Source organism: Leptosomus discolor, chromosome Z, assembly GCF_034619465.1.
Source record: "Leptosomus discolor isolate bLepDis1 chromosome Z, bLepDis1.hap2, whole genome shotgun sequence".
NCBI lineage: Eukaryota > Metazoa > Chordata > Aves > Leptosomiformes > Leptosomidae > Leptosomus > Leptosomus discolor.
The window spans coordinates 10,209,753-10,228,646 of record NC_141419.1 but is presented as its reverse complement, the minus strand read 5'-3'; the positions used below and the strand labels follow the sequence as shown (position 1 = coordinate 10,228,646).

The 18,894-nt window shown below is 35.2% G+C and overlaps 1 protein-coding gene across 3 annotated transcripts in view; it reads right to left on the bottom strand.

Moving 5' to 3' along the window:
- Nucleotides 1–18,894, bottom strand: part of ARB2A (ARB2 cotranscriptional regulator A) — a 243,903-nt gene that overhangs the window by 189,550 nt on the left and 35,459 nt on the right. For 2 of the 3 annotated variants that reach the window (XM_086479798.1, XM_086479799.1), the window contains one exon: nt 15,504–15,695. The exons of the other annotated variant lie outside the window; for it this stretch is intronic. In XM_086479798.1, the coding sequence (XP_086335924.1) occupies nt 15,504–15,695 (192 nt within the window). The remainder of the gene's footprint in view (nt 1–15,503; nt 15,696–18,894) is intronic. 3 annotated transcript variants of the gene reach the window in all.

The following is an 18,894-nucleotide window of genomic DNA, read 5'->3' as shown; positions in this document are numbered from 1 at the left end:
AAACACACTAGTTAGCCTACTTTATGAAAACCTAGCAAACTTTGCTACAAAACACTCTAGTGCACCTGTTTTTTGAATCAGGGACTTGAAATTTGTCTGGAATTTACTCCTCCCATTCCCGTAAGGGTGTACTCAAAACTGGCCAACCTACAAACTTTTGAAAATTGACCATTTACACATTCCAACAGATACTTCTCAAATTTTAGCAGCCAAAGTATACAAAGACTTAACAACGCAAGTGCTTGCTATGTAGACAAATGTTTGCACTTGCTAAGTTCAGGTCTGGACATGTGAATGAAAAAGCTGGAAGCCATTTTGCCGTGTCATCAGCATGTCCCTGAATCAATGTGCATCAAAAAATATGTGGCAGAAGAAAGTTATTTAATATAAATTCAAGACGAGAGGAAAGAAGAGAGTGGGAGGGAAGGTAGGCAATCATTTGAATGTGGATATTAAGACACAAGACAGGGGCCTGAAAACCGGCTGAAGGGAATGGAAGACAGAAACAGCCTGAGGGATTTACTTCTAAACCAGTATCAAACTCTGCAGAAATGGAAGTCTGAAAGACTATACCTCCATAAACTGTCCACAATCACAATTTCCGGCAAGAATAGTGATGCTCCAACTTCATCCTCAATCCAAAATGCTGACTTTACAGATACTCACACACCACATATCCCATATATAATTTTTAAAGAAAAGTGGAACTGAGACTCCTTCTCTAGACAAGTATCACCTTCTACTGCAAGGAATAAAGACATACATGTACTTAGGGGAAATGTGCTGAGGAAATGCCTACAATGGGAAGTATTTGAAAAGCTACCGCTTTCCCACAGTCCATTTTGTAAGAAAAACAGCGAGTAGTATTGCAAACGGAAGCATCCTTAAGTTAAAATATCTGAGTTGAAATAAATCAGCCTCTTTCTTTGTGTATTTGCGAAGATATCCCTGAAATTTTGTTTTCCTAAATAGGTCAGTGTGTGATGCAATTGGTACAATAGTGTTTATCCATAACATTTAAGAGCAGGACTTAAATTTGGGGGATGATGGGTAACAGTTATGTCAGGATAACAATATCCAGAATTTGATTTCAAAATATTATTACTATTTCATTAGCAGCTCAGAACATGAATAAACAATGTAATGCTTAATCTACAAAGGTAAAGACCTTCCTGCTCCAGGAAAAAGTAGGCCATATCTTTCAAGGGACATTCATAACTTTTTATTGTACACAAAATCAGTTAGGAAGCTGAAAGAGCACCATATTTAGGTAATAATGTCAGTAAAGGCATACACATAAAATAGTACAGTAGAATATTCTAAAACAGATGCAAAATCTGATTACATATGATTCTTCCTAATTCTCAGTGCCTTATTTTCCTACCTGAACATTCATCGAACTGAATATATTCACCATTTGTCTTAATTTTTAGCATGAAATACGTTTAACAAATACATCAGATGGAGTTATTTTTAAACAACACAACACCACAACCTGTACAAAATGCATACAAGGAAGTAAAGTTTGCATCAGAACCTTATCAAATTCCACGAACTGATCCCTAGAGGCATGTCACTCCCCATCTGTAAAGCCGGGATCGTAACTACTATAAGACATCATTGGCAAGGGGGGGCAACAAGAGTGTTCCAAAACTTAAAAAACCCCACCCCTACTATCTAAACATCTTTTGTACATGTTAAAATTTTTTGCAGCCAACCTACTGGAGCCTCCTTTTTACTACTTCCTAGAAGCTCTGGAGCCTTCTCTTCCCAGTACAAAAATTAAGAACTGTAAGAAAAACTTGCCATTAATCTGTTGCTGAACTGAGTTTAAGTACTACCTTCCCGAACTTCAGACTTCTGTCACTCCAGAAGGAGAAAGGGGAAGAGAAAGGTGACAGTTTGAAAAACGGTAGAGAAACTCTTCCTGGTAGGAGGATGATGTAGAGGAGGTCTGAAGTGCTAGGGGGATACTGGAACAGGGCAGACTGCCTTGTGAAGATTTTACCTGCCCTGACAAGCGGAAGTTTACAAGCCAGGTCTAAATCACTCACACTTAATTTTGTCTTTATACGGGGGAAGGATGATGGCAAAGCTGGTGTAAAGCTGCTTTACTGCCGCTTCTAGAAAGGAGCATCCACCCAACGATACACCTCAGCTCACCCTTGCGAGCAGTCTCACTGCCGAGGTGAAGGGCTGAAAGGACTAACACAGAGCGCCCCCTCCTGTACCTCCAGAGATGGTCCCTGCAGAACAGGGCTGGGGGATGCCAGCGGGGCTGCACACAGGACCTCTCACCGCCCCTGCCTGTGTGTACCAGTTTGCAGGGATCCAGTCCTCAGGCTGACAGTCTGCACACCTTTTACAAGCAAGACATCAACTTAAAATAGGACTAAAAATAGGTCTACTGCCAAACCCAGCATCTACAGCTGTGCCTCACCACCAACTTCGTAAAGAAAACCCAAAAGGAAGCACATTTCAATGTCACTATCAGCATAAATGTCTTGTGAACGTATCTCAGAACATTGAGGGAAAGTTAAGACATTTGTAAAATCGATAATTGCTGTCTTCTCTTTACATTTTAATTTTTTATGTGGACATACTGCATTAAAAAAACCCAGACGTATGAGTAGTATCTCAACAAATATAGACACTGAATGTCACCACAGTAAATACCTCCTATTTTTGACACTGATCCAGTACTCTGTTTTATAGGAGCAGCAGACAGATTCCATTTAACTGAGCACATGGTGCAACACAGATATTTCTCCAGGTTCTGTATAGTTTTTGTAAGACTATGTCAACAGTCATTCTTATGAATCTTTTCATTTTTTCCTTTATTCCTAATGAGTTCCTTACTTATAAGTCTTTCAATAAGGATGTCCAGAGGAAAAACCCCATACAACAGCTATATCAAATTAAATCACAATGCAAGTCAACCTGTATGACATTTGAAATACTATTATCTTTGAGGAATAGTCAGTACAATTACTTTTCAAAACATCGTAAATTACTGGATTGAAAGGAAACAGTAACCTGAAACACTACTTTTTCAATGCATTTCCAAAAAAGAAAAGTCACGTGCAGGTTCCAAACCTAAAAGGCATAAGGAATTAACTATGATTTTCCCTGAATGTCACTCATCTTACATTAACATCCATAAAATTGAAAAGTTACAATGAACAAGACAATTAAGATGCATCTGTCTTTCTCTAAACACACATGTATATACTTGCATACGTACATGCAGAGGCACTTCAGAAAGCAATAGTTTTCATTTGGAAAATGTAAACTAGAGGAAAAAGTGGCTGAAAAAGAAGAGTTTGCCTAGCTGTCAATGTAAAATGCTCACACTGTAAAAATACTACCATGAGGAAGTAAAAACAAGGTAAAAAACTGTTGGGTAAGTTCTCAATTAACCTCTTGAAGAGGAACACAAGGACACAAGAGAAACACGAGTAACGTTTTCAAAATATTAATGACATACAATGAGTAACAAACCACAGTAAAAACTACTTATTTTGATTGTCTTTGGTGCTTAAAGATTATTTTATATTGGCACTCTTGTGAAATCCTACATAACCTTCCCCAAAAAATTTGACACAAGGAAGGGTAGAAGTGAGATTTTTATTTCCAGCAGAAAAACATTAAAGCATTTCTTCTTATCTGAGAAGGGAGGTATTCGAACAGTTCAAGTCAGAGTCTTGAACATAATTTTTATTTAAAACTCCCTCTACTCTCCTGTCCTCATACCTGCATGAAACTATATTTAGAAAAATAAATTAAACGTACAGAAAACCTCACAGGACATCAGAGATAAAAAAGGTGAATATATGGGATGGGATTGGGGGGGGGGGGGGGGAGTTAATCTGAATCAAAAATAGCTTAATGTTGTTATTTTAAGAAAGGATCTGTTTCAAAATAAGGCAACAAGACAAATACTGATGTAACATGGTGAATATAAATACAATGAACAAAATATGAAGAATGTCAGCATCAGCAGAAAAAGATCAAATTAATGACACTCTTCTGAGACCACTTATATAATCAAAGCCAGTAAATGTTTGATTCGTCATCAGGTATTAATTAATAAATGATATATTAACCAGTTTTTAGTAATAACTGTTTTCAGTATTTGTTTGACAATAACAACACTGCATCATTAAAATGGAATCCCAGAATCACTTATTTTTATCATCAGCTCGTATCAGTTGAATATTAGCACTCAGACAGTCCTAAATCCAGTATAAATATCACTGCTCATGAACCAGGGCTGTCAAGTCTTGAAAATCCTGTATCTTATCTCAGCCATGCGTGATGTGGAAGGTGCATATTCCACATGAGTAGCTTCCACATTTCATGGAAAAGCCTCCTGTTATCAGCATTCAGGAACTCATTCCAGAAGACTCAATCATATTACTCCCAACACTGGAGGAAGAGTTGGGATTCAAAACACAGGCTCAGTTACAAACTCAATCACCTGTGCCCTGAAGCACCATGAACATTTTTCGCCAATATTTTTCTCACTATTTTTAGAGTAAAAAGAACATTTATTTATGAGCTAAGTATATATGCTTTTAAGGAAAACTAAAAATGGAAGTGAGTAACTCCTAGGAAACAAACTTTAAGATAAATGACAATATTTAATGCCTTCACATTTTTAAGGATTCTTATTCATCAGAAGCAGGCAACAGTGTAAGATCCCAGCACTATTATGTACAACTCTTCCACAGCTAAAAGGGCAATTAAAATTAATCACTACAAAAAAAAGGTAAAAAAAAGAAATTGAAGATTAAGTTGTTTTCCCTCTTGTATCAGCAGTTATTTACACCCAAGCTTCATTATCTGTTCTACCCTTCAAAACCATCTGAAGTATCGCTGCCTTTGGCATAATAGAGATGGAGGCTGCATGTAGCACACAATATAACAGGTTAAGCTATCTGTGCCAATCTCTGTCTTTCCTAAGAGGATTAGCACTGCAATATGGTATAACAAATTGTTGCGAATAAGCAAGATGGCACACCTGGACTTGCCCAAAAATAATCATCCAACTGAATAGCCTCAAAACAGGTTTACTCCTCAAATGTTGCTGAGAAGAAAGGAAACCAAATTCAGAATCCTGGAGTTTAAAAAAAAATATAAAAACACACCTATGGTTTGACATGTTTAAAAATTCTTAATATTTTCTAAGTTAAAAAAAAAAAAAAGGTAATCAATATATAAGGCATTTTCACTGTTCCATTTTTTTCTAAAGAAATCACTGAAAATTGAATAATTCCACTTTCTTAACGACATATTTCACCCTATTATGTGTACTTTCACTGTTTAATTCTATGTAGAAGTATATATTTTTTTTCACAAACATATCCTATGCAACTCAACTTTTCTCCAAAGGGAAAACAAAGCGAATTGCCTGGAATGGGTGGTGATAAAAAAAAGCAACGCCATTTATTAATTTTGTATAAGTTATCTGCCGCCCTAGAGACTCCTTGGAGGGGAAGAACATGTCTGAATTTCACCATACAGTGCCACAGGCACAAAGTGAGAGAAACTAAACAAGCACATCCTGAAGGGAGAGAAAATGCCTGCAGCAGCAAATGACCTACTACATACCTCACTCTCAGATTTTTTGATGTTATAATTTGTTAATTTCAGGGAAAAAAAGACAATTACCTACAGTTTTAGTTTGTTCTAGCAGAATTATTAAACTTTTTAAAGTTTTTGATCAAAAGTGACATATATCGTTCAAAAGATCTGTGTATTTTCAAAAGATTACGATCCTGAGTAAATTTGCATGACAAAGTCTTTGCCATATCTATTTCCTTATTACCTGGAGCAGCAATGTGCATTATTAGAACAGTACTAAACTACTTAAGGATGAAGCATATCAAATTTTTATTTGAATTCCTATGCATTAAAGTTAATATTTTCCAGCTCAATGCACAGTAAGCAAAAGATAATTTTATTCAAATACGCTTTTCATGGTATGAATAAGGAAGTGTTCATCTCCCCATTGAATTGGTAGGTCTTTTAAGTAATGATACATTCGAAAAATCAACACGGTATTGGCAATTTAGTGTAATATTAAATACATACATATACCATGCCTATACTGACACACCTGTAATACTGTTCCTATGATATATATGATAAATAACATTTACACATTAATATGCATTATTAGCCAGGTGATAGTTTAGCCATCTAATAAATAAGACAAAAGACAATTCCAAAATTTTAAAATGAGCATTAAATATTTTTAAATATTAGTGAGTTAACTTCTTTAAAGGCTATATGCACGCATACTTCTCATTCCTGAATTAATATGCTCCTGAATGAATAGAAAAAAGGTGTTGGCTACTGATTTTTTTTTCATAAAGCAGAATGATTTAAGATTAGTATGTCAACCAATGAACAATTAACAGGTCATCCCACCCTATATGAAAGCAATCTAGTAAGTTAAGATTCTCCCTGTTAAAATTACATTTCATGAGCAATTAAAAGTAGTTTGTGTGCATATCTATACTATTTAGCATGGTGTCGCTCTCAAAAGTCTGTATTAGCACAATCATTGACAAGATCACCGCAATAGAAAAAGACCTATGAATGTTACTTTAAAACCTTCATTCCATGATCAGATAAGTATATTTATAAGACAAGCATAGTTCACTACATACAAAAAAAAACCCTTAGCAAAGTTCCCATCCTAAATTATGTCATTCTGTGAAGGCACGGTGAGTTTCATGAGCCAAGATGCTACCCTACCACAACTTTACTGAACCATCCCACCTTGAAATGTGAGATACAACTGCTCTATGGCAAGTTATCCTATGCACTGCTCTCAGACATCAATAACCACAAAGCTATGACACTTCCACAAACCCAAATTCTCTGAATCAAAACAGTACTGGATTACAACTTTACTTTCTCCTAAACAGGAATCTTACAAAGTGGCCTGTATAGAGTAAAACCTAAGCCACAAATAACTACTGTATTTCCAAGTACAATCATACCAGTATTTATTTACCCATTTCTCTTACAAAGGCTACACACATTGCACATTTAAAATAAACAATGTATTGAAGATCCATACCACAACAGAAAGAGCCTCATCGCAATTTCTGAGCAATTAAGAGGTCATGGTTCCACAGCCAACTTCCCACAGGCAGATCCTCAAAAATTCACCACGCAGGAATAGTAGTACGCTGTTGAACTGAGACTAGTCAATACTTTCTCGCTAAAAGTTCTGTTAAAACTCTGCGTGCAGAATATTCCCTACCAAATAACCCCATCTATTCAGGTGGTACAGATCTCATTTCAATATCACCCATTAGAAAATAGAATGCTGTACTTCTGAAAAACATTGATTGCATATTTTCTAAAGTCTTGTTCAATTGCTGTCCAGACTGCTGTAATTTTACTTTCCTTTAAGAAAACAAAAAGTGCAAATAAGTAAATCATTAATGAAGGGTAAGGACCTTTTATTCCAAAGCCATTCATGCATTATTCATGCACGTTTTTGTATTATATTTTGTACGGTATGGATATATTATACCATGTCTTGAAAGCACTGTTTTTAGTCAGGTTTTGCCTTTCAAAATAGCTGCTTTAACAAAAATCATGATACAGAAAAGTCAGAAAAACACTAAATTTCTCATAAAAACTGAAATTGTGAACATCATTTATGCAAAGTGAGATGAATTTAATTTTCATAGTAAAACTGTTCATCTCTATGGAAATCAATGACCCTATGCACTGGATGTTCATTTAATGCTATTTAGATCTAATTTTTAAAATTAGATAATGTATGTTATGTTTTACGCCTTATTTAGTAAGGTTCAAAGTTGCAAATGTTTTCTGTTTGCTAAAATGACTGCAGAATAAGTGTCGGTGGGAAGAGAAAGCTAGCAAATCTGAAGCTATGTTTTTATGTAGAATTTAATCTCCATTCTTACAATCATTAGACTACACAGATAATAATCCACTACAAAATTAATGCATTGCCTTAAGTGGATGACATTATTTTTGAAGCAGACTGATTTTTTAATACTGCACACATTCAAACAAAAGCTCATAGTTTAAAAAACAAAAGGGAGGGAAAATACAATAGAAGTGCAAACCTGACCTATCTCTAATCTTTTCTTTTCAAACCTAGGCTACTCAAGAATCTTCAACTAATTATTCCATTTTATTGATGGCATTTTTCCCAAGGGAAGTTATTTAAAAAGTTTAACCCCTGAGCAAGTCATGGCTTCTCCTGCCTTTGAAAGTGTCAAGTGCATTGATTATAACTGCAGGAAGTGTTACCTTCTACCCAGAGAATCTCACCCTGCACAATCTTAAACACTGTCTCTCTCCCAAAACGGCTTTGATTCAGCAATTCAGACCGCTTCAGCTGATATTAAAGGCAGAAGCACCACAGAAAAGGGATCAGCAGTTAAAACGAAATACAAAGAGGGAAAAAAACAGATCTTGGATATAGTACCACAAAGCTTGAGAGAAAAGCAGATTTGAAAAAGACATCAGAGTGACTAAAAAAAGAACAACATGACAGAAATTAAACAAGATTTTTATGTTCGTCTTCTATGCATTTAAACTCATCTCAACCTCTATTGAAATTCCGATCATACCCAAACCCCAAGGCTTTTGACATACTTTCAAAAATCCACACCCCCTCTTACTCTTTTCTAAGTCTCCAGAGTCACTGTTAGGTATCCAACAAGTTGAATGGAGGGGGTAAAAAAAAAAAAAAAAAAAAAAAAAAGGAAGAATCCTAGTACGCGTATGATAAAAAGGCCATTTATTCTCACATTAAACTTTCTAAATTGATCGTGATTATTTTAAATATTCAGTGTGTGTTCTTGACCCCATACTTAGCCAGTGAAAAGAATGTTCAAATGGCTTTTTGGGGAAAAAAAAAAAATTTTCAAGCCACATTAATCCAAGTATCTTGAACGGTGATTTTCTTAAGTCAGTGACAAAGTAAGAGTAAACCAACACAAGGTGCTACAGGGTTCTAAAACACGACAGCCTGCAGAACAAAGGAAGACAAAGCAATCTGTAAGCATCTCTAAATTATCAAATTAATGTAGCACAGAAAACTCTTAAGAATGTAATATACACAATTAAAACAATAATGGTAACATGTATCTTGGAAAGGATGCACTAAATTCCAAAGGGTAATTGGACTTTCAGAACTGCAAGTGGGTGTTTTTCCAGTTCAGTCATGACAGGGCCAGAAGGTAATGATACATCTGCCATGATGCAACAAGCAGACCTGTCTTCTGTCAAGAGTTGAAATCATAAAGGAATAAGCTGTCGTTAGCAACCTCTCTCCAAACAGTAGAGCTGTCATCTCATTGTTTTCCTTTGCTGGTATGGGGGCTGGTGTGGGCTTATAAACCCTGTCACTTCAATATTAGTCTAAGCTTTTAACCTTTTCTTGAATTTCTGACTCAATAATTATCAACTCTTATACAGCTTACTATGTATTATTACATATTTTGTAATCAATTAATATTGCTTTCAATTAACTACGCAACTTCTCTTTCTGTCTGCCTGGTCATCAGCATTTCCAATCAGTATTTGAGACATTATCTATTCAACATAAAATGTTTTAGAAGGAATGAAATACAGCTTTTTAAATTTTCTTTCCAGAGTATGGTGTATTTTATGTCAATTATACGTGACAAATTATTTAGTAATACATTGTAATTTGTGTTTATGTTTTTAGAAAGATCTCAAAAGATCCAACCAGCTACATAACTTAAGTTTTCTTTGTATTACCCCCCCAAAAGTAGGAGTTCCAAATACAGTTTTTCTCTACTAAGTAGTACTTCACAAGCAATGCTAGTTCTATGGTCTAAGGGAATGAATAAAAGAAAATATGTCTACCAGAGTCAGAAAATTAATATTTGAAGGAAAACAATACAGCACATTATTGTCTATTTTAGTGAAATTCTACTTTCAGTAATATATTAGAATGCCCAAATATGATTATGATTATGATTATTCGGCACTGTAACTGACTATTAATAAACAAAGTATTTTAACATCTTTCTGCAACAATATACATAGAAGACATAAAAGGTACATAAATATTAGTATTCTGTGGAAGAACAGTAATTGCATTGAAATGCCAGCTCTGTGGTTTTTTTTCCAGAAAGTGTCACTTGCCCATCTTATTGAAATTATGCTAAGCATGAATAAACTGCAAGACAAAATTTAAAATCTTAGGTTCCTAAAATATGACCACTAGAATGAAGAGGATGTTGTCTAACAAGATATTCTATGCTTAAAAGTGAGATATAAGTTTTTCACAGCATGAATTCTTGTTAAGTGTCATTTAGACAAACCATGATTTCTTAACCACAATGTGTAAACATCCACTTTTGGAACCGTCTGATTTTTACAAAACATTGTTACCATAGCAGTTACTAACCAGTAAGGTTATTAAATCATGTAAAAGTTACAGCAACTAAATTTACTACTGTTACACTGAACGATTTTGTTGCTCCATTCAACTGAGTTACAAAACTATTGACACCTTAATTGTACACTGAAGAAAGTAACCACCCTCACCAATTCTCAGTAAATATTACTATCCTGACAGTATCATACAAACGAATGATATTCATATGAGCGAGTAAATCCAATATTCTGGTCAAAAATATTCTTAAGCATAGAAATTGTTAAGAAAATGTAGTAAGAAGAGTAGGATAAGCACAAGGGAAAACTGAAGCTGAAAATCATGCTTTATCAGCCAATGAAGAAAGATTTCTGCAGCTAATGCCCATCTCATGCAATTTTTTTTTTTTCGTTTGTTCACGGAAAGTCAGATTTTTGGGTGCTGCTGCATTTCTTCTGAAAAAACTCATCCAGGTTCTTTGAAGAAGCTATTTTTCTGGTACTATTAACCCTATGTCAAGTACTAATTCTCCTTTAAATAATAATAAAAATATCCAAGTTATTTTAAAGCATGCTGAATTTGAAACCAGGCAACAGTTCTTCGATTTTTTTTTTTTTTTTTTTTTTTTTTTTTTTTAAAATAAAATCAAATAACCAACAGTTGCTGTGGTTGAATTTTATTAGCATGCTTGGGACCACAGCTATCTTCAGTAATGAACATACTGAATTTTCAAAGACACAGAAAACATCCAACAGTTTCCTTGTACTCATGCAGTAAGCAGATGTTCTCTTTATTCCTTAGAGGAAAGGCATCAAAGATAAGAGTACTCTAAAATTCTTCTCAATGTCCAAACTTAGGTAGCTGAGCTCCCATTTCCCAAAGGAACAAATTTCTTCCACAAGCAGATCAACTGCGGCTTCTCCTGGTCTGATGCTCAGCAGATTTTAAACAACAGAACCTCCTTCTCCAACCTCTACGGAGGGAACACTACTGCATGGAGCAGTGGTCAACTTTCGCACCCTTTCTTGCTTGTTCCCCCTGTACCACTGACACCACTAGTACATCTCCCAGTCGAATCTTTAGATTACCATCCCTGTTGCTACTAATCAACAACTGGCAGAGAAGTAGACCTCCTCCTAACCTCCTCCTCCTAAGAAGCCTGGTGAACGAGGTCCTCATAGGGAAACACGGGAGCCCCTGAACTACCTAAATGAAACCGGGAACATAAATCCTTAATTCCTGACACCCCAAGTACATGCCCTCATCACTGAACTAAAGATTTTACCTCTGTCTCTCATCATCTCCTGCTGGTGCTGCTTCAGTCATTGTATATATGACTAAATAATAACAGCTATGAGAACAGCCTGACTCTACGGACATTTATACAAAATGCAGAAGAGACAGTTTAAAATGCCTCTTCTAATTTACATTTATTTCTATAAGTTACATTTATCTAATTATAAAAAGTGGAATAGCTTCAGTGCGGTATTATTGTAAGTGGAATAGTCCTTCATTCTCAGAGGAGGGACTTGAACTTCAGTCTCTCCCATGTCAGATGACTGCTTCTGTCAAAAATCAGTATTTCCCACTGCAGAAAGCTTCAGTTCTATTTTAACAAAACAACAAACCTATGCAATATTTATTTGGTATGGTATTTATAGGAAATGGCCACCTTTTTTGTTTTAAATATCTTTGTAACATGTATTTATTTTATTTTAATTAAGCTTTTGTTACAGTCTTACCGCTTTATATTATCACATTTGCTTTTTTCATACTTTCCTGAAGTAGTTCTTTTCCTACTGTGTCTTAACGTATCTACACATACCTGTCTCTCACATCGCATGCACTTTCCTCCCTCCCCCTTTCTTCTACGATCTGTTTTCTAGACGCTTGTTTGTTCTCTTCTTCTTTCAGGTTTCAAAATCTCTTTTACGCTATCAAGTTCAAATTTCTGAATTAACACACTAATCTTACCTCTTCACATAAAATCCTGTAAACTACTCCCAGCACCTATTACACAAAAGACTGAATCTACAAAACAGACTTTGATATAAAAGACAGAAGGAGAAGCATTACCTACAGGAACCACCACAGATGAAAAGAAAAAACACATTTCTAGCTATTCTAATTCCCACCAGGATATTTCTCCTTGCATCTTTTCTTTCCAATGTGTATCAGGCCCAAGCCACTAGAAGCACGATAAGTTTTAAGCCTTTACATTGCTCCCTTATTCCAGACTCCCTTATTTTAACAGAAAGGTTTGGTTCTTTTTTTTTTTTTTCCTCAAAAGTGTTGTACCACAGACAAATAGTTTATTTTCTTCCCTTAACTTACTTGTTAGGAGAGCAGTATCAGTTCATACTGCTCATTCCACTGTCCACTGGCAACTCCAGCTTTTGCACCCCTGTTTTTAGTTTCTCTAAGAAATGAACCAAAATTTGCTTGTGGTAGTCTTATCACTCTCCACAGAGAAAAGCAGCAGAGAAAAAGATATGATTTTGACCTCCTAGAAGGATTTTTTTTGTTTGTTTGTTTGTCTGTTTGGTTTAATTTTAAGGAGAGCAGAACTGGTAATTCTAATGTAGTTTCTGCACAAAAGACATTTAAGAACTACTGTTGCAATTTTTAATATTTTTTTTAAATTAAAACCTAGTCTCCAGCAAATGTTTTAAGCTACCTGCTTCTGTTTCACATTTGCAACAGATCAGTGGAATATTCAAATCTTAGACACTACTATCCATTTCAAATTCACATAGTTTATCAGGAAAAAGTATCCATGTTCTCTTGTCATCAGCACTGCAATCTTATGCTTTGATAAGGTCTGCTGGTTTCATTCAAGGACAAGATCTTTTCTTGGAAGAAACAAGGGAAGATCAAGGACAGTAATTCCTTACTTCTAACGGGCAACATTGCAGGAGGAGTTATCACAATTTTCATTCAGGTCATTTATCACCTAGGTTAGTTACTCTCATTTCATAAGAGACAGAAGTGCCTAAATCAACTAAAGGACTGAACACCAGAAAACCCAGAAAAGGATGCAATTTTTATTATTATTAACTCAAACCAGAGTCCTTATACTCACTCTACCATAATTTCCTGCATTTGGAAGAGTAATTTATATGATCTGTACATGAAGCAGACATGGTATCAGCACGTAGCCATCTGTATTCTCTTTTTAGTCATAATGATTCCAAATACCTTCAGTGGCGTTTGACTTCCATAAAACACTGCCTTATCTAACCTTATATACATCCGCTTCCCACTACAGTGATTACAAGACACAAAAAATAGCAACACATTTAATATAATACAATTCAGTATGATCTAATCTTCATTTTGTATGAAAAAAATCGTTGCAAATAGTATGTGTTCTAAACATGTAGTACATTTACCAGAATTTAAGATGGACAAAAAGGGAGACTGGGTTTTACAGTAGCTGGAATTATTCAACTAAAGAGAACTATGAATTTAAAACAGTGCTAAGAAAGAAGGAAGCCAAAAGATAAGAGCACGAAGTCTGATGTCCCAATGTGATTGAATGATTACATTCTTTTAAAGGTATTTTCTCACCAAACTCTTTGGGTTTTTCCCCCGTGTGTTTTTAAAGAAGTATTCAAAATGTAGAAATACATAATCTGTTTTTAAGGATAATAACCATTTGAGGGAACAGAGGTCCGATCTCTGTCACACTGGCACAATCACTGCATAAAACAAATGAAAATAACGGAACAGGAAAAAGAACTACTATATAACTCCTCTACTAGAAATACTCTCTTAAACATTTTCTGTCAATTGAGGGATAGTATCCCAGTTTTAAATGCTCAGCCTCTCATGTTAGCTAAGGCAGCAGCATCTCTAGGAATGCACAAAAATGCAGGCATGTAAGCATTGCTACTAAAATTTAAGTAGCTACAGCTCTTTGGGTTTCTCAGGAAAGGTTTTGGAACTTAAACTCTAGAATCTAACCTCCCTACATGGGCCTACCATGCACCCATATTACACTCAATAATCCTAAAGTAGATTGTGTTCTGTCTCTTGAGTCTTGATTTAAAATTAACAAAAACTTTATGTTAGAAGGCGGCAGACCTCACTTTCACAAGACTAGGTTTCTTTTTCACACAAAGTGTAGTCTGGTGCTTGTTAGTGGATTATACAAAACAAAAATAACTTAATGGCCTCATGTTTTAAATGGTTTTCTTTCTCTGCTTTACTAAAAAAAAACCTAAAAACCCACCATGTTTGAAAAGAACCATTTTCTATACTGAATACTTAAAAGGCAAATGCAAAAAATTAAACTTCATTTACCAAAACATGTATATCACAGTGATAACACCGATACTCAGAGCAAACATTAGCTTAACTTGTAAATGCAATAGACATAGTGAATTTTAAACAGGCTTTTCTAATGTTTGCTACAGGAAGTTTTGTTTAGGTACCAGGATGCAAGAGACGAATTACATCTACAAAGTTCCCATGTTAAAAACATTACACAAATTATGCACTGTCTCTCACATAGATGTAAATGTAACAAAATAGTGTCCATAAAATGTAAATGTTTTTTACTGTCAAGTATTGATAGGTGAATCAGAATGAATCAGTATTCAGTGTAAATCTGAAAAAGACTGTGCCTCTAATAAATTCAGCACAAGCCTAGCAAAAAAAGCCTGCTGTTATCATGAAAGCTCATGTTATCATGAGATTACAACAGACGTTGAGTGAGAATACGTACAAATTTAATGAAATGTAAAAGAAAACACTTCAAATCATAACAAATTCCTGTAGTGCCTTCTATTGCATCTCATCACCTGCTAAGGGCTCTTGTCACATTAGCTGCAATATTAAATTACATGGCAGTTTCGCCACAACAACATGACATACAACTAAAATTTTTTTTACTCTAAGAGAGAAACTTAGTTCCATTAGAAGAAAGTTCCAAAGGAACCAAGCAAATATTCCCATCATAAATACCATGATCATATAGGGAAATATTGAACACTGATTAACAAATTAAAACATCACAGATTTAGAGCTTATCATACACGGGTACATACACACACATGCACACACAACCATACATACGTGCACTTTCACTTACCTCAATAGCTCTCTTTATATACGGTATCTGCGTGCCACTGTCCAGGTCTTCATTAATTATAAGTCTCCTAGCCCACTGACCTGCTCTGACAACACCATTACCATGAATTAGGACCAAGAGCTTGTCAGGATTTGTTAATGCATCTTCACTCATAAAGATAAAGCTCTTTGGTTCACTCTCAGTTGCATCAACCTGCAATTACAGACAACATGTACTTTTCTGCATCAATAAAATTTTTTAAAAGAACATCCATAGTCATAAAGTTAGCCACCAAATTGATAGAAAAACTTTCACCATTTAACAACTATTTGTGTGCATATTACAAGGACTACTGTGTGCCCAGTACTAAATAAAAATAAAGCAAAAGCTCATATCTTCACAATGTAACTTCAAAACATACAAATATACCACAGCTCAGAACAGTAATCCAGGGCAGATTTAAATTAAAAAAAAGGGGTAAAAGGTATGCTAAAGCTTTGAAACATCAGTTGTTTACAGAAATTTACTGGCAAAAAAGAAAGTCCATAAAAGAAAACTTGGGGTGGGGGATCAACTAATTTGTCACTTCTGATATGCCTGAAGCAACAATAAAATTCTTACATAATATAAAAAAAAGTCCTGGAGAGTTCCATCTCAGCCACCTCAACATCAATAAGCCACATAGGAACCAGCATTGCAAATTTGTCTATTACAAATTTAATAGGATAGACCTAATAAAATGTAGAAACTCAATTTATGTGTAAGTACTGGCTTCACTGAGAGTCCTGCATCTGGGTCAATGCTTAGCCACTTTGCTGTAGGAATAGACCAACAACAAGTAAACCATAATCTAATTCCCAGTTTCATCCTTACTCTAGAGAGTAAACCAGCACTTTTTGTTCAGGAAGAACTGAAGTTCTATGTAACAGGTCTAGACTTGGTTTAGTAAGCCTGGCCCAATGCAGAACTGTGCTGGTGTATACACCATGGGGGCAGAAAAAACCGCCCCATCTACTCATTCTTCCCTTTCTCCCATATGCATATATAGAAAAGGAAGAAAAGAACAGGCAAATCTTCCCGTCCTCCTGGACTCCACACCCCACGAGCCATGCAGACTAAGTGTACAGCTGCTAGAACAATCCTGCATTGCCTTACGCTCTGCAACAGCGATGAAAGGCAGGTCACGGTATGAGCCTTACGTTGAGACAGGAGGAACAGCTATTTGGATTATGTTGGTTTTTCTCTCATACACATTTCTCTCTTCAATTATCCTTGCGTTAGGAAAAATTAATTCTGCATGAATCTCCAGACTTTTTTTAATGCAATATTTTTTTTAATGAAGTCAATGACGCTACCTGAACATAAGAAATTCCTAACTGGAAGAGTGGTCATGATCTCTTCAGCATCTGCTGTAGCATTGAAGATCTGATTCCTTGCTCCAAAAATGATCTAACATCTCACATGCCTCAGCTTGCACTTTCTACACCAGGAAACACACTCACCTACTTCACACCTTGTGCGAAAATAGAAACCAAAGAACGCGTTCTATTGGAAAGAGTTTAGAATATTTAAGTACAACAGATACCATACTGGGGCTACAGTCAGATCAAGCTCCCGCTTCTGAAATAGCAGGTATCAACCTTAAGATTTAACAGAGCTTAGGTAAAAAAAGTCAGACAACACTAAAACTCAGATAGTACTTGGCAAGATAGAATTTTTTGCACATAGTTACAGCATCATAAGTATTCAGTTTAAGAAAAAAACCATCATGAATTTGTATTTCAGGCAAACATATAACTTAGTTGTATGTTTCAGTATTTATAAACTAAATATTTGTTTAGTACTTAGGAAATACTAGCACTTAGTAATCATATGTACTAGAAGATACAAATAGTCCACATTTCTGCACATACGTCAAATTAAAAAAGTTAAAAATATCTATCAAGATCATAAAAAGTAACTCCTCATTCTCTTCCTGAAATTAATCACATCTGGGAACTTTTCTTCAAGCTAATTTATCTTCAAACAGTAGTAATTCATTAGATAAAGCTTTCACTAAAGAATGCACATAAAGGTCACTCCTGTGCACAACCTTACTTTACTGACAAATCAATGTAGAATACCATTTAGTGCTGGACACACTGAGTCCACATAAAATAATTTATATTTATTAGCCACTGTCTCCTCTGGACCTACTCATGAACATATATTTCTGATCCTTTATTTAAACACAAATCAAATAAATTCAGTAAAATGCTGAACTTCAGCTATTTTAATTTAACAATTTGATCCAACATTGATATTCACATGCAACAACCATCTTCCAATAATCTGTAGGTAGGAATGTCAACTCAATCTAAATTCTGCTGATAATTTACTGTTTAAAAGTACTGCTTAAATTTTAATTTTCCTTTTCTCAGATTTATTTTTCCAATGCGCAATTAAGGTTTATGAATATATGCAGTTATGGCGAATTGTCTGACTTACACACTCTACATATATTACGACGTTCTTAAGGTTTTCAAACAGTGAATTACATTTTCCATATGAGTTCTGTCTCAAATGAGCTATCACCTAATACAGTACTCTCAGTCTATAGGGTATTTCAGCAGCGTACTAGTTAGTATTTTGCACAGCTGCTACCAATATATAGGGCAAGATCAAACTATACTTGAAATCTAATCTTACTGACATTCACGCTGCCACATCACCACGGACTTAATTTTCAGTTCTTAGCCATTACCAACTCAAGATGAAATGAGTAGGCTCTTAGGGGTTTTATTTTGGCTGTTGGAAGTTTTTAAGTTTAAGAATGAACATTAAATTTTTAGAGGGAAAAAAATCCACTATTTTTCTTGTTCCAGCTAAGAAACACAAGAAAAATGATGAGCCTAGAGCCTACAAACATGTGAAACAGTTGTAATGTGTGACTGGAGGAAAGGACATGGCAAAAACATGGAATTGAAACTGTAAAGATTCAAAGACATTGCAAGAATTGTGAGCAGCTGGTGGAGAAAGAAAACTGCTCATTTGTTTCACAAGATAAGAAAGTCTTCTGTGGTTCTGCATAAAGCTTGCTAACACACTTGTGTTACAGTCTTCACAATATTGAATATCCTGATCTATAATTTTTCACTTAAAATTGTAAAAAAATGAAAACTGCTGATCCATATTACAAACAGCTACTTAGCATTTGGTCACTACCACAACTAACTTAAAGCTAAAAATCGGTGGATTTTTTTTTACAAAACAAGTATTGACTGGACTTAGGTAACAAAAGACCAAAAAGGAACAAGCAGTGGATATAAGACACCATTGTTTCTCAAAGAAAAACAGTTCTCGGCTCTCTAGTAGCTCAAGAGAACTACTGAATGAAGTTACACCTACCAAGTAAAAGAGGAAAGCATTGACA